This window comes from Pipistrellus kuhlii, unplaced genomic scaffold, assembly GCF_014108245.1.
Source record: "Pipistrellus kuhlii isolate mPipKuh1 unplaced genomic scaffold, mPipKuh1.p scaffold_m20_p_15, whole genome shotgun sequence".
In the NCBI taxonomy this organism is placed as follows: Eukaryota; Metazoa; Chordata; class Mammalia; order Chiroptera; family Vespertilionidae; genus Pipistrellus; species Pipistrellus kuhlii.
The window spans coordinates 24,973,055-24,987,125 of record NW_023425460.1 but is presented as its reverse complement, the minus strand read 5'-3'; the positions used below and the strand labels follow the sequence as shown (position 1 = coordinate 24,987,125).

At 40.3% G+C, this 14,071-nt stretch overlaps 1 protein-coding gene across 2 annotated transcripts in view; it reads left to right on the top strand.

The window, feature by feature from the left end:
* SLC16A12 (solute carrier family 16 member 12) overlaps nucleotides 1–7,772 on the top strand; it is a 61,812-nt gene extending 54,040 nt beyond the window's left edge. For both annotated transcript variants that reach the window (XM_036438513.2, XM_045581889.1), the window contains exons 5-7: nucleotides 335–914; nucleotides 3,250–3,509; nucleotides 6,920–7,772. In XM_036438513.2, coding sequence (XP_036294406.1) covers nucleotides 335–914; nucleotides 3,250–3,509; nucleotides 6,920–7,182 — 1,103 coding nt within the window. In that variant the 3' untranslated portion in view covers nucleotides 7,183–7,772. The remainder of the gene's footprint in view (nucleotides 1–334; nucleotides 915–3,249; nucleotides 3,510–6,919) is intronic.
* The last annotated feature ends 6,299 nt before the right edge of the window (nucleotides 7,773–14,071 follow it).

The window sequence follows — 14,071 nt, the reverse complement described above, 5'->3', positions numbered from 1 at the left end:
CCACAACAAAGGCTTATGCCCTTGACTGGAATCAAACCTGGACCTTTCAGTCTGTAGGCCGATGCTCTATCCACTGAGCCAAACCAGTTTAGGCTCATTTCATTTTTTAAAGAAGCCACATTTTTTTAAGGTTTTTCTTCCCCAAAAGAAAGTCACTTATATACTAAACTTTCCAAATTGTGGATGACTGGTGAAGGGAGAGAGACTCCTTTTTAGCTTAGTTTTAAAGGGGTAACAGAAGGTCAGATTCTCTTCAGTGTAAATAACTTCATTCTGAGATATTTTCTTTCATGGGCTATTCTTGGTGCACTCACAGAGCTCTCTCTATCCCCAGGTCTTGGATTTGCACTCAGTTACTCTCCAGCTATTGCCATGGTTGGCAAGTATTTCCACAGACGGAAAGCCCTTGCTTATGGGATCGCCATGTCGGGAAGCGGCATTGGAACCTTCATCCTGGCTCCTGTGGTCCAGATCCTTATTGAGCAGTTTTCCTGGCGGGGAGCACTGCTCATTCTTGGGGGCTTCGTTTTGAATCTTTGTGTTTGCGGTGCCTTGATGCGGCCAATTACTCTTAAAGAGTACCAGACAAGTCAAGAGCCAAACCATGTCTGCAGAACTCGAAAACAAGACTTTAAGCGGGCGTCGCCTTGTTCAACTTGGACAAAAAAATGGGTGCAGACCTGCCTCTGTTGCTCTTTGCAGCAGGAGTACAGTTTCTTACTGATGCCAGACTTCGTCGTATTAGCTGTCTCTGTTCTGTTCATGGCTTACGGCTGCAGCCCTCTCTTTGTGTACTTGGTGCCTTATGCTTTGAGTGTTGGAGTGAGTCACCAGCAAGCTGCTTTCCTTATGTCCATACTTGGGGTGATTGACATCGTTGGCAATGTCACATTCGGATGGGTAACCGACAGAAGGTAAAATTCACGAAAGCACAATTGGTTCCCCATCAGGGGACTCCAAGTTGTGATTTTTCCCTCATCGCCTTTCCCTGTAGGATATCTAATGTTAACAAGTTTTTGATGTCTGGAGGCAATATCTGAAGGGTCTCCTAGTCAAAGGTTGGCAAAACGTTTTCTGTGAAGGGACAGATAATAGACATGTTTGGCTTTGTGGGTCCGAATGATCTCAACTACCCAGCTCTGCTGTTGTAGCCCCATAGACAATACATGAACAAACGGAAGTGGCTATGCTGCAATAAGTCTTCATTTATGGACACTGCATTTTGAATTTTTTATATAACTTTAATATGTCACAAATTATTGTTTAGATTTTTTCCCCTCCAACTATTGGAAAGTGGGAAAACCATTCTTTGTTCATGGATAGTGCAAAAGCAGGTGGTGAGCTGGATGTGGCCATAGTTTGCCACCCCTGTTCTAGATGGTTTAGGATGGTGGGTATTTCTAAATTGCTGAACACTAGGGCAACTGTAAGTTCTGGTGATAGATTTAATTCCATCCTAAGTCAAGCCAGTCCACAGGTAAGACAACGTATGTATGGCTGGGTGTCGTGATTTTAGTTTCCTTTGGACCACTCCAGAGACTCGGGGGCAGTGAAGAGAGGAGCAAAACCATTCAGGCTAGGAAGTGTGTGCACTTCATCTGCGGCCACACACTTCTGTTTGGCAGTGCACATAGCAAATGCTTACATTATGATTGTAGGCTTAGGAAACAAAGTAATAAGAAATCTACGGAGTAGTTTTTTCATCTAATGCTTATCAGTTTGGATTGAAGCCAGCAAGCTGCTCATATTCTCCTCCATGATGGACTCTTCACACAGGAGCTATGACCTTGGAGAGCTCTCATCCTGTGGCTTCTTACACATTATGTCTTTGGTAATGAATCAGGATCCAGCTGGCATTCTGCAATCTTATTAATGTAATATTTAGAATTGATTCCACATGTTTAATGGTGAAGGTAGAGGGTGAGAGCAAGGAGTACCTGTCTTTCTAATCAACCCAACAAGAAAGCAGCCTGACATAGGTCTGACAGAGGTGTCTCTTTTCTGCGACGCATCACACCTCAATTCTTGTGCTGGCTCTGCCCCTTTTGTCACTGGGACCTAGGGAGAAGCACCTAGCCCTCAAGTCCACAAGGTCTTCATCTGTAAAACAGGCCAGTGCAATATTTGCCTGTAAACCTCACAGCATTTTGGAGGCTCAAATGAGACTATGGGTGGAACAACATTTGTAAAGCATAAACTGCTGGTGTGATATTATGAATAGTGTTTGAAATAATTGGTATCATGGATGGGTTTGGAGCTACAGAGAGAAAATATTACCTCCACTGAGGCAGTCTTGAAATAAGACTTAGACCTGGCAAATCATTTTAGTCTTCTGTATCAATAGCCTCTGGCAAGTGATAGTCTCTGGCAAATCATTTTAATGTCTTCATATTATGGTTTTCTCTTTTGTGTAACCACTTGGATTATTTTTTTGAGCATATACACCGAGTGGCCAGATTAGTATGATCTCTGAACACATAATAATCTGGCCACTCATTGTATATCCTATATAATAAACTGCTAATATGCAAATTGCCCTTCTACCAGGAGTTCAACCAGCAGGCGGGCCAGCCAACCGCCCATGTCTCCTTCTCCTGGCCAGGCTGACCATACATCACCCATGCACGAATTCATGCACTGGGCCTCTAATACACACACACACAAACACACACACACACACACACACACTGAGTGGCCAGATTATTATGCGTTCAAAGATCATAATCTGACTACTCAGTGTATGTGTGGCAGATAGCCATGAATAACATATCTGAAAGCATCTAATATAGTAGTCTGCTAGAATATATTAGTATCTTAAAATGCTACAAGTTATTTTATGGCTATCCATGGAGTTATCTTATGAGAGAACTTTCCTTTTTTATAGCTAAAATAATTGAGGTTAGAGTTTTGTAGTTAGTAGGTGACAGGACGGGATTCAGACTTCTTTCTAATTAGAGCATATATTATATTCTACCACACCATGCTCCCTAGAGAGGTAAATTCTTACATTTTCATATGCCAGAAGAAAAATAGGAATATGCCCCAAACTGATAAAATAATATTGAATATCAACTGTAATTGAAAAATAAGATTTTTTAAAAGAGGAAGTTAAGAAGACAACATAGATAACACACAATGGGGAAATCATCTCTGTAAGTAACTGCCATGCTTACTGCTGTCTGGCCTGGCTCTGAAGCTCTTTGATAGAACCTGTGCTTATGCACTCATTCTTATTCTTCACGTCCACAGGTGTCTGAAGAACTACCGGTATGTTTGCTACCTCTTTGCCGTGGGACTAGATGGGCTCTGCTATCTCTGCCTACCAATGCTTCAAAGTCTCCCACTGCTCGTGCCTTTTTCTTGTACTTTTGGCTACTTCGATGGTGCCTATGTGACCTTGATCCCAGTAGTGACTGCAGAACTAGTGGGGACCGCCTCTTTGTCATCAGCACTCGGGGTGGTGTACTTTCTTCATGCAGTGCCATACTTGGTGAGCCCACCCATTTCAGGTAAGTTTCTAGAGAGAACCCTGAATACCTCTTCTCTTTGTTGTGTTGATGGGAACTCACACATAGAAAATGAGGGTTGGAAGTAAGTTGGGGAAGAGTGAAAGAGAAGGGGATGTAAGAACCACCAAAACACCATGATCTCACCTATATTCTTGTTTTATAATCTTCTAACCTTAGTCTCCTTGGAAAGACAACATCCCAAATTAGGATCTTGGTTCCATTCCATGTTAATGGTGAGAGCAATAGAATGGAGCAGCTAGTCAGACTTATACATTAGGCTGGGCACATTCAGGGGGCTGTCTGGTGGGAGTACAGGGTTCTAACAGGAGATGGGTGGTGAGGCTGAAATGTCATAGAGAAGTATTTTGAGTGCCAGCTGAAGGAGCCCTATATTCTTTAGAGACGATGCATAGTATTAGTTTTTGTGCAAAGGGGTATAATAGTAAAGAGTATATTTTAGAAAATGTGATCTGGCAATTGATCTGGTCATGCAGGAGAGAAGCAGTTGGGATTCCATTCTAGTAGTTCAGGAGCAAAATGACAAAGGCCTGAACTATGGCTGATACAGCAGAATAAAAATAAGCTCTGAGAGCAAGGAGGTTTTGTAAAACAAACAAACAAACAAACAACAACAACAACAACAACAACAATAACAACAAAACAAGAAGAAGAAAAAATTCCAAGTCAACTAAATTAAGCATATGAGGGTGAAGGAGAGAAAGACATCCAAAATCACTTAGAAAACAATGGCATGATTAAAAGTAATAAGGAAGTTGGAGAAAATGGCTTTGCCAGAAAACAATAATGAATTTAATGTTTAGACATATTGAGATATATGAAATACCCAATAAAATGACCACTAGCACTTGTTAGGGATGAAATCTGAGCTTTAGAGGGAGGATACCGTTGACATACAGATTTGGGACTCATCAGATAAAGCATCTAGAATGTTTTGCAAACTTTAAAATGCTAAAGAAATTTAAAGCATGTTGAAATACTGAATTCAATAAATACTTGTTGCTTGTGGACACCAGCCTTGTGCTCGGCGCTGTTGCTATAGCAGCAAATGTGTCAGAATCTGTCCCTCCTTCCTAGAGCATGTGGTCAGGACCAATTTCTCTTAGGTGGAGGTCCTGGGACCGCCTACATTAGAATCCCCTGATGCCTTTGTTAAAAATGCAGATTTCTTGACCTTCCCTCCGTGATCTGAATCTTTGGGGGTGAGTTTCAGGAATCTAAATTCTCAGCCAGCTCACTTGATTGAGACCAACCCGTCCAGATTATTACCTGCCTACATTAAAACCAAGAGAATTGCCAAAACTGGTTTGGCTCAGTGGATACAGTGTCAGCCTGCGGACTGAAAAGTCCCAGGTTCGATTCCCGGCAAGGGCATGTTCCTCCGTTACGGGCACATCCCCAGTGGGAGGTGTTCAGGAGGCGGCTGGTTGATGTTTCTCTCTCATCACTGTTTTTAGCTCTCTATCCCTCTCCCTTCCTCTCTGTAAAAAAAAATCAATAAAATATAAAAAAAAAAAAAACAAACAAAACCAATAGAATGGTCTCTGAAGATAGGCAAAAAGAAATGAGCCAAACATTTGCCTAGAAGCAAATAGGGGGATTTTTAAAAGAAGGCAAGATTTCTGCTTTTGCTGCTGTTGTGAGTAGAGAGAGTGTTTAAGGCACATGTGTCAAACACAAGGGCCAAATCCGTCCCGCCAGGCCTTGCAATGTGGCCCGCACCGCGCTGTCATCACTGCACTCCGCTGCGTTTCCATCACAATGACAGTTTATGACTGTTCAGTAAACCATTTGGCCCGCGATTTAGGCTGGATTTTAGATTTTGGCCCCTTCTCTGATTGAGTTCGACACCCCTAGTTTAAGGTTATTTTCAAAGCCCAGCAAGTGCTTAAAAGTATCAAACGAGAGGAAACTATGGCTGCTTGATGGCTGCAGATGAAAATTCCTGGTCAGTTTAAACTCTGTGATGTAGGACTATATGCTTAGTGGTTCCTGTATGAAAACGGCCCCCAAAATGTTCCTGCCTCCTCCCTTTATAGCCAGTTTTTGTTTGCTAACCTTTAGGAGCAGTGTGATTCTGTTAAAAAGTCATTGGACAGGAAATGAAATTAGGATTCCTGGATCCTTTTGTCAATTAGGGCCTTTATTTGGCAAATCAGAGATTGAACTTATTGCCAGACATTAGAGGGTTAGGGTGTGAGTCCTTCCTTATTGTAATACTTCTGTTATTTAGTTATCTTTAAAATGACAACTCTCCACTCAGTTTCTTCTGTTTGGAACCGAAGGCACAAGCAAATCACAAGATAACTAGAATATTTGAGACTCTAGGAAAGTTTGTGGCTCTATTAACAATTTTTACATGCTATTTTTAAAAATATATATTATTTTATTGATTTCAAAGAGGAAAGGATAGGAGAGAGAAAGATAGAAACATCAATGATGAGAGAGAATCATCGGTTGGCTGCCTCCTGCAAGCCAAACTGGGGATCAAGCCCACAACCCAAGCATGTGCCCTGACTGGAATTGAATCCTGATCTCCTGGTTCAACCACTGAGCCATGCCGACTAATTTTACCTGCCTTTTTTTAATTAATGGATTTGAAGTGGGTGCGAGGAGACACTGTATGCTTCTCTGGTGGAGTTTCTTAGTGTACAAGTAAAGTTTGGAGGAATTCAACTTTTTAATACAAAATGATTGCCCGCTCAAGTCTAATTTTACCCCATTGATTCTCTGATCATTGTGGCCCATATTTTGCATAACATATGTCCTGGTTCTCCTCAAAATCTAGAGCTGGAGTAGGTGTTCAGTTTAACCTGTTGAAACAAGGGATAAGAGGGGGGAAAGCTGTGGTAACAGAATTATGCTTTCTGAAATTTGTATTTGCAACTTCTAAAATGATCTAAACCTTTGGTTTTCAAACTGAATGGGGTACAATGACTGAATCCAATTGACAATTTGGATTCTGCTTTATCCAGACACATGTATTGAAGACAGTTGGACTATTGGTGCTGTGAATACTAATAGCATTTTATATGATTCTTTTCTTTTAATACCCTAGATGATTGACCCCAACATCAATAATTTGAATGATGCTGCTTTTATCGTTCTACGATTTTTCATGGGATTAATAATAATATTTATTTTGTGGGTACAAAGACTCTGACACTCTCCCAGGCACTTTACATAATAATAACAATCCATTTTCAAAGTTTCCCTAGGAAATATAATGCATTTTTCAGCCGCTGCACAATATTTTTAGGATGTTTGCTTTTTTGTGTCAAGGTTATAATGGTGGTGCTAGCAATCTGTTGTTATTAGTCTTAAAAATTATTAGATTTCAGAGTAATTGAATTTTCAACTCAACAATATGATTCTGCTGTTGCTTGTTACAGGATGGCTAGTAGACACGACTGGCAGCTACACAGCAGCATTTCTTCTCTGTGGATTTTCAATGATATTTAGTTCCGTGCTGCTCGGCTTTGCTAGACTTGTGAAGAAGATGAGAAAACCCCAGCTGCGGACCCTTGCCAAAGAGTCTGATGCCAAACTGCAGCTATGGACCAACGGATCGGTGGCTTATTCTGTAGTAAATGAATTAGATCAGAAAGACCGGGAATCTGTGGCCATTGCTGTGCCTGGTTACAACCCCACCTGACCAGTGGCCTTGAGCTTGGGAATCTGCAGGGCTAAGAGAGATGGGACCCCTGGAATGTACACGTTTCTAAAGCATTTTATTTTGGCAGAAGCATTGCCTTCCAAGGAAATAATTATTGTTTGGTTTTTAAAAAAAAACATATTTATAGGGGGAAATAGCAAGTAACAAAGCAAGCTGGACTGGCTCAGAGTTTCCTCATTTGGGATTTGCACTCACAATGGAACTCACATCTTTCAGGCAAGCGAGCATCACCCAGTAGAGAATGCTAGAACATAGCTGATATAATTAGCTGCAAGTAGGGGTAAATTCAGGGCATGAACAAAGAAGATGACACTGGACAGTAGCTTTGTCTCAAACTCTCTGGCCCTCCACTTTCCTTCAGTGAGAAGGTGAAGAGAAGCATTGACATGTAGGTCTGTCTACCTTATACTGTGTGAAGAAAGGCATCGGCTTAGGCATGGTAGTGGAAGGTGAAGGTGCCAAACCTTTTTCATAGTGGAGCTTCTCATTAGCATTTTAAACAGGATTGTTAAAGGATACTTTAGATTCTTTAAGACAGTGATTGATACAGAAGGAAAGTGACTATCTCCCCCCTTCCACCCTTCTTATTCCTTCAGCCAGCCCTTGCTTTTGACAACAATGGGCTTTGAGAATCCAAAGAATCATAGAATGCTGTGGTTAGAAATTATCTTAAAGGTGGCTGGTATTCTCTTTGAAATAGTGCACTGGAAACTGAAAGGTGTGTGTGTGTGTGTTTTTTTTCCCCCCCAAAAAAAAACCACAAAAAAAAACCACTGGTGTCCCAGACTCTTACCTTCGTTACTATCATGTACAATACTTATTTTAATTTAGCAAAACAATCAAGTTGCAAGGACAATTTCTACCTTTAATGTTAACACCAACTCTTGGTGTGTTTTTCTTTTTTTTCTCCTTGGGAAAAAAGCGCTTGTTTATGGATTGCTGACACATTCCTGTTAGGAATGGAAAAATATTGGCAGTACTCCAACTGGCCGAGAATTGAACTTTGGAATCAGCAGGTCTCTGGTGAGAGTTTTTTTTTCAGATTGGACATGTCGGTTCATCACTGCCCAAAACAGGATTTGGGGGTTTTGCCTGAGAAATATTATTCTAGAGATATTCTGAAGGCGAGATTCCTTTCTCTCCGTGTCACTTCCTGCTCAGTTGTCCACTACTTTTTATCTCCTCATGGATACTCATTGGAAACTTAGTGGACATTTACAGCTGAATGAGAATGTTTAAGGGTTAACTTCAGCAGCATAGCACTCTTAAAAATTAAAACTTTGAATGGGGGAAAGGAAGAAGTTTAAGAAAGCCACTGGTGTGATATTTTATAATTCATAGAACACTTTAATTGACCAGATTAGAATAGTTTACTAATTCCCAAGTACTCTACTTTCCAATGGTTTGGGATAATTTCTGAGTCTCCAGATTAAAGAGGGAAGACATGGGAGAGAAGAGATGGCTCCCAACCTGTCTCTAATCATTTTAAATACACGGGATGATAATCCTGAACCCCAAATTATGTTACACTTTTAAATAGGGGCACATTATACAATTGAAAGTGGATTTTAACCATTGAACACATTTCAGTCTGAACCTCAAGGAAATATTTTGACGCTGAAGACCATTTAATCCACCATCTTCCAAGAGGCCTCACAAATGCCCTGCCAGAGGTACTGAGAGAAAAAACAAAAACAAAAACAAACAAACAAGCAAACAAAAAACAGCAATGAGGAAGATTTTAGAGATGAACTATGCACATTCAGCAAGTCTTTGCACATAACTGGATTATTTAATAAAACTACATATTAATGTGTTGCTTTCAGAATGAAATACTGACTTGATTTGATGGGAGAAAACTGTAATATTTCATGGTTGTTTTTCAAAGAAATTTGAATGTTACTTGTTATCTTTTTACTTAGTGTGAGAATTTAGTTGTGAACTTTGTCACCTGTTCTTTTTTTTGAGTAAGGTGTTTTTCCTTTATTTTATTTTTCTATCACCATAAACCCTCTCCCACCCCTCCTCCACAGTCACTGCACTGTTGTCTGTGTCCATAAGTTCTTTATCCTTTTTTTCTTCTCTGTAATTTTAAAACAATATGGAAAATATCTATAAAAAGTCAAAGTTAAAAAAATGAAGTTACATGTGGTCAGAATAGCACTTTACACTAAATGTCATTTCTTGAACCTTCAAGTCTAAAGGTTTTTTTAAAATATAAACATTATGAATATTATTATTATATATATATTTCCTATAAGTGATCATAATAAAATTTTATTTCTCTGGTCCTGAAATATAATTTCTCTAAAGTATTATAAATATTCACAAAAAATGAGCATAGAGATCAGAGCTTTTAAAAATTTGTATAATATATTTGAGATATTTTGATTTTACATGCATGAATTTTTATTTTATAGTATTTTTACAGAACCTGTCGGGAAATGTAGATATTAGAGATTACCATTGTCATCTACACACAATTGTTTATTTCAAATGGAGGGATTCATGGAAATGATGTGTTTTGTGGAATGAAGGACAAAATTCTGGTGAGATGATGCCAGGTCTTAAATATTTTTTTATGTCACTGCAAGCTATACTCTGAAATGGACTGAGTAGGAAAACAAAGAAAATTAAGTGATGTCAATACTTTTTCAAATTGTGATGTTTCTAATAGATCAGAAGTTTATGCTAATATTTTCTTACTTCAAAAGCTTAATAAAATGAATTTATAGTTGTGTGTGGAAAAACATTTTCCCGCTACACAAGGGGTTTGGATGGGATGGTGTGTGGGCCTCGTCTGAATCACACTAAGATTTAACTGGTATAAAGATGTGGTAGCAGTCAAATATTTTACAAAACCCCAAACCATTTATGAGTACTTCCAATGTATTAGCTACTGTGCTAAGCACTTCCTATACATTGTCTTATCTAATCCCCACGAGAGCCTAAATCATTGCCGTTCTATAGGAGTGGAAACTGAGGCCTCAGGCCCAGCACCTCGTGAAATCCTACAAAACTAGGAAGCTGATGCTGGAGGCTGCCTCCTTCTCTCCTGATGCTGGAGGCTGCCTCCTTCTCTCCTGCCCACTCCGATCGTTTTCTGGTGTGGACTTAAGAAGCCCTTTGGAAACAGGCCCTTCCTTGGGCAGATAAAATCCTTTGGATTATATTTGAATCTTCCCATTCATATAGATGGGGAGATTCTAGGTTGAAAATTTCCAAGCGTTTTCCCAAGAGTCTGGTTCCATCAAGACCCCTTCTTCCAGGCTAAGTGATGTAATTGGTGTCTATTGATCCAGGTTCTCTTTGGGAACATTTGTGTGGGGGGACTAGGAAGACAGTTGGGGAGCCCACTTTGTCACAAAAGGGAGTTCTGCCTTCCACATTACCACAGTCAGGAGTTGAGCTCTTTCTGAAGTGCCTGCACCATTGCCCAGTGACAATAAAGATGGTAGTCAACTTGACTCTCACCTTCCTGGTCCCAATCGGTGTAATTCTGAAATTATGTATTGAAATGAAGTAGAGTGAATCTGAGTTTTTCTCCTCATATTTCAAAATTTGAGGGTTTAAAAAACAAAACAAACAAAAAAAAAAACCTCTACCAAACAATAGATTTTTATACCTATTGCCAAAGCTGCTACTTGATTGAGGCCTGAGTTCAACCAGACAGACAGGCTTAATTCGATTGAGTGCCAGGGCTGGGAGTAGGATGCTGCTCACTGGAGGCCTGAACATTGAGAAAAGATGGTGTTACAGGTATAGGCACCACACAAGCTGTTTTTATTTCACACAGAAACTAAGGTTTGGCTAGGAGCAGAAGTCCCTGACTAGAGTCTTTTGCTCAGTCCTATGCTGGCCTCTAAATCATAGGGCATTACTGATAAGGCATTTCTCCCCGTCCTCACCAACGCTCATTGACTTTTTAATAATAGCCATTCTGACAGGTGTGAGGTGATATCTCATTGTGGTTTTGATTTACATTTCTCTGATGATTGATGATGTTGAGCAAGCCTTTCCTTTATTGACATGTTGTGTGGCACTGCCATCTGCTGGAATTAGTGAGACCACCTACCAGAAGGTGGTGATACCTCCAACTGGACAAGGTCAGCCTTAGAAGCATTAAAGTTTGTAGTTTCCTGCTCTTCTTATCCCCAGTCCTGCTCATTACCCATCCCACATTTACCTTCTTCCTCTTGCAACTACAAATATAGGGATAAAGATGCTGTGTGGTGTTTTTCAGTACTTTGGTTGCCCAGGTTATTTCTCTTTATAGAATATCAAAGTTAATATGATGATGATTTTGATTGACTTGTCTATGAATAACCATCGGTAAAATTTTTTAGACCTCTGCCTTTCTTGGGAATCCATATTGCCATCTTGGAGTATATTCTTGGTCCCCAACTAATGTGCTAGTTGATTTGATATGAGTTGATAAAGGATTAAGTTAAAGTGTAACATAGAGGCCCTAACCGGTTTTGCTCAGAGGATAGAGGGTCGGCTTGCAGACTGAAAGATCCAGGTTCAATTCCAATCAAGGGCATGTACCTTGGTTGCGGGCACATAGGGATGAGAGAGAAACATCGATCATTTGCAGGAGGCAGCTGATCGATGTTTCTCTCTCATCAAAGTTTCTAAATCTCTATCCCTCTCCCTTCTTCTCTATAAAAAATCAATAAAATTATATATTAAAAAGAGACCAGTCATTGACTATATTTGTGTAACACAAAGAACTCAAACACATATCAGAATTCAAATTTTGAGAAATGTTTAAACAAAAATGATATAGGGAAGTGTATTCTGTGTCAATTTGGAAGCATAACACATCCTTATTATACTTTACACAAATTATGACAGATTTAGTGATTAATTTACTTTATTATTTTTTAAAAATATATTTCAGAGAGGAGGAGAAAGGGAGAGAATGATAGAAACATCAATAATAAGAGAATTATTGATTGGCTGCCTCATGCACGCCTCCTACAGGGGATCGAGACCGCAACCTGGGTATGTGCTCTGGACTAGCATCAAACTGGGACCCTTCAGTCTGCAGGCCAATGCTCTATCCATTGAACAAAACCAGGGCTGAATTTACTCTAATATGTGTATTTCCTGTGAAAATATGAGGAGATGCTATTTATTTATAACAATTTTGTTTAAAGGAGAGTGTACCATGTTAAAATGAAGGACCCTTTTGTTGAACTAAGTAATTTGGTGAATTTGGTTATGCATAGGTGGGTCATGGCTGAGTATGAGGGTAAGAGTTAGAACTGAATTGCTCTATTTAAGGAAAATGAAGGATGTGATTTTTATTTCAGAGGAAGAAGAGTAGAGATAGGAAATAGGCCTAGAATCATGGAAAGAGACACGAACATCAAAAAATGTTTGAGGGTCTTTCTTTCTCATTCCATTCCTCTTCCTTTCTCCGCCTTTTGTCTGCCTCCCTCTTTCTATGAGCATTCTCTTTTTCAAAAGAGAAACAGGAATTATCTAATATTAAGTTGTAGACTCTTCTCTCCTGAAATCTTAATACAAGGTTTTTATACACAAACTACCTGTGATTTTAAAAAATATATATTTTTATTGATTTCAGAGGAAGGGAGAGGGAGAGATAGAAACATCAGTGATGAGAGGCAACTGTTGATCAGCTGCCTCCTGCACCACCCCTACTGGGAATTGAGCCTTTTCCTTAGATTGAGTCTCAGACCAGGGCACATGCCCTCCTGGTTCATAGGTCAGCACTCAACCATTGAGCCATACCAGCTGAGCTGTGATTTTTATTTTGTGTTTTGTTTTATGTTTTGTGCCACTGAAGTGTTAATGTGGGATGGAAGAGGGAAAGCATGTAAAGAGAGGTGAAGCTACTCTTAGGCTAAATTAATACTCAGTGGAATCCAGGGCTCAGAGGCACTCTCTAAAATCCCTGACTTGGAAGTTCAAGGCAAACACAGGGGATACTGAGGAAGGTGATCCCAACCTACCTCTGGTTGTTACGTGTGCTACAGCACTCTCCACACGGGGTCAAGATTCTGATTCTGGTTGGTGTGTGTATGGCAGATGCATCCTACCTCCCAAGGAAGAAGGCCTGGTGTCCTTGCTTCTAATTGTTTGCTGGTTCTTCGGCCTTCCAAAGTAGGTTTGATGAATACATTCCAAATTTCTGATTTCCAACATCCAACTCTTGAGACAAGCCTTTTCCTTAGATTGAGTCCCTTGGTTTCTTGAACTACTCAAAGGAGACTATTCTAACTATCCAGGCCAATGGAGTCTCATTTCTTATAATCCACCAGTTATAAAAAAAAAAAAAAAAAGCATGCCAAATTTTCACATTTTATACTTCTGTCATGTTTTTTAATCTCAACAATAAGTACATTCTATAAAAGAACCCTCCGTAGGCCTGCTTGTGTTATAATCACATCATGACCAAATAAACTGCCAGTTCAAGTCTAATTGGTATAACAAATATTATTACTAGGGCCTGGTGCACAAATTCGTGCACCTTGAAAGGAATTGTGGGCCATGAGGCTATGGTAGGCACAGGGACAGGTTGTGGCCCATCCTCCATGCCCCCACCTGGCCCCTCCTGCTGCAGCCCCACTCCCACTTGCTGACAGTGCCAGCCCAACTTGCACCCACTGACAGCGAAGAGCAATTGGGGCTGGCACCAGCAGTGGGTGCGAGCAGCGGCTGCTTCCCTGATTACACCTCAGGAGCAGGGGGAGGTGGAAAAGCCCTCAGGAGTGATCATTGCACCCACGGATGTTGCCGAGTGATCGGGCGTGGTGCTGGTTGTGGGTGCAAACAGGGCTGTGGGTGCGAATGGTGGCTCTGGTACTGGCAGCGGGTACGAGTGGGGCCGGCGCTGGCA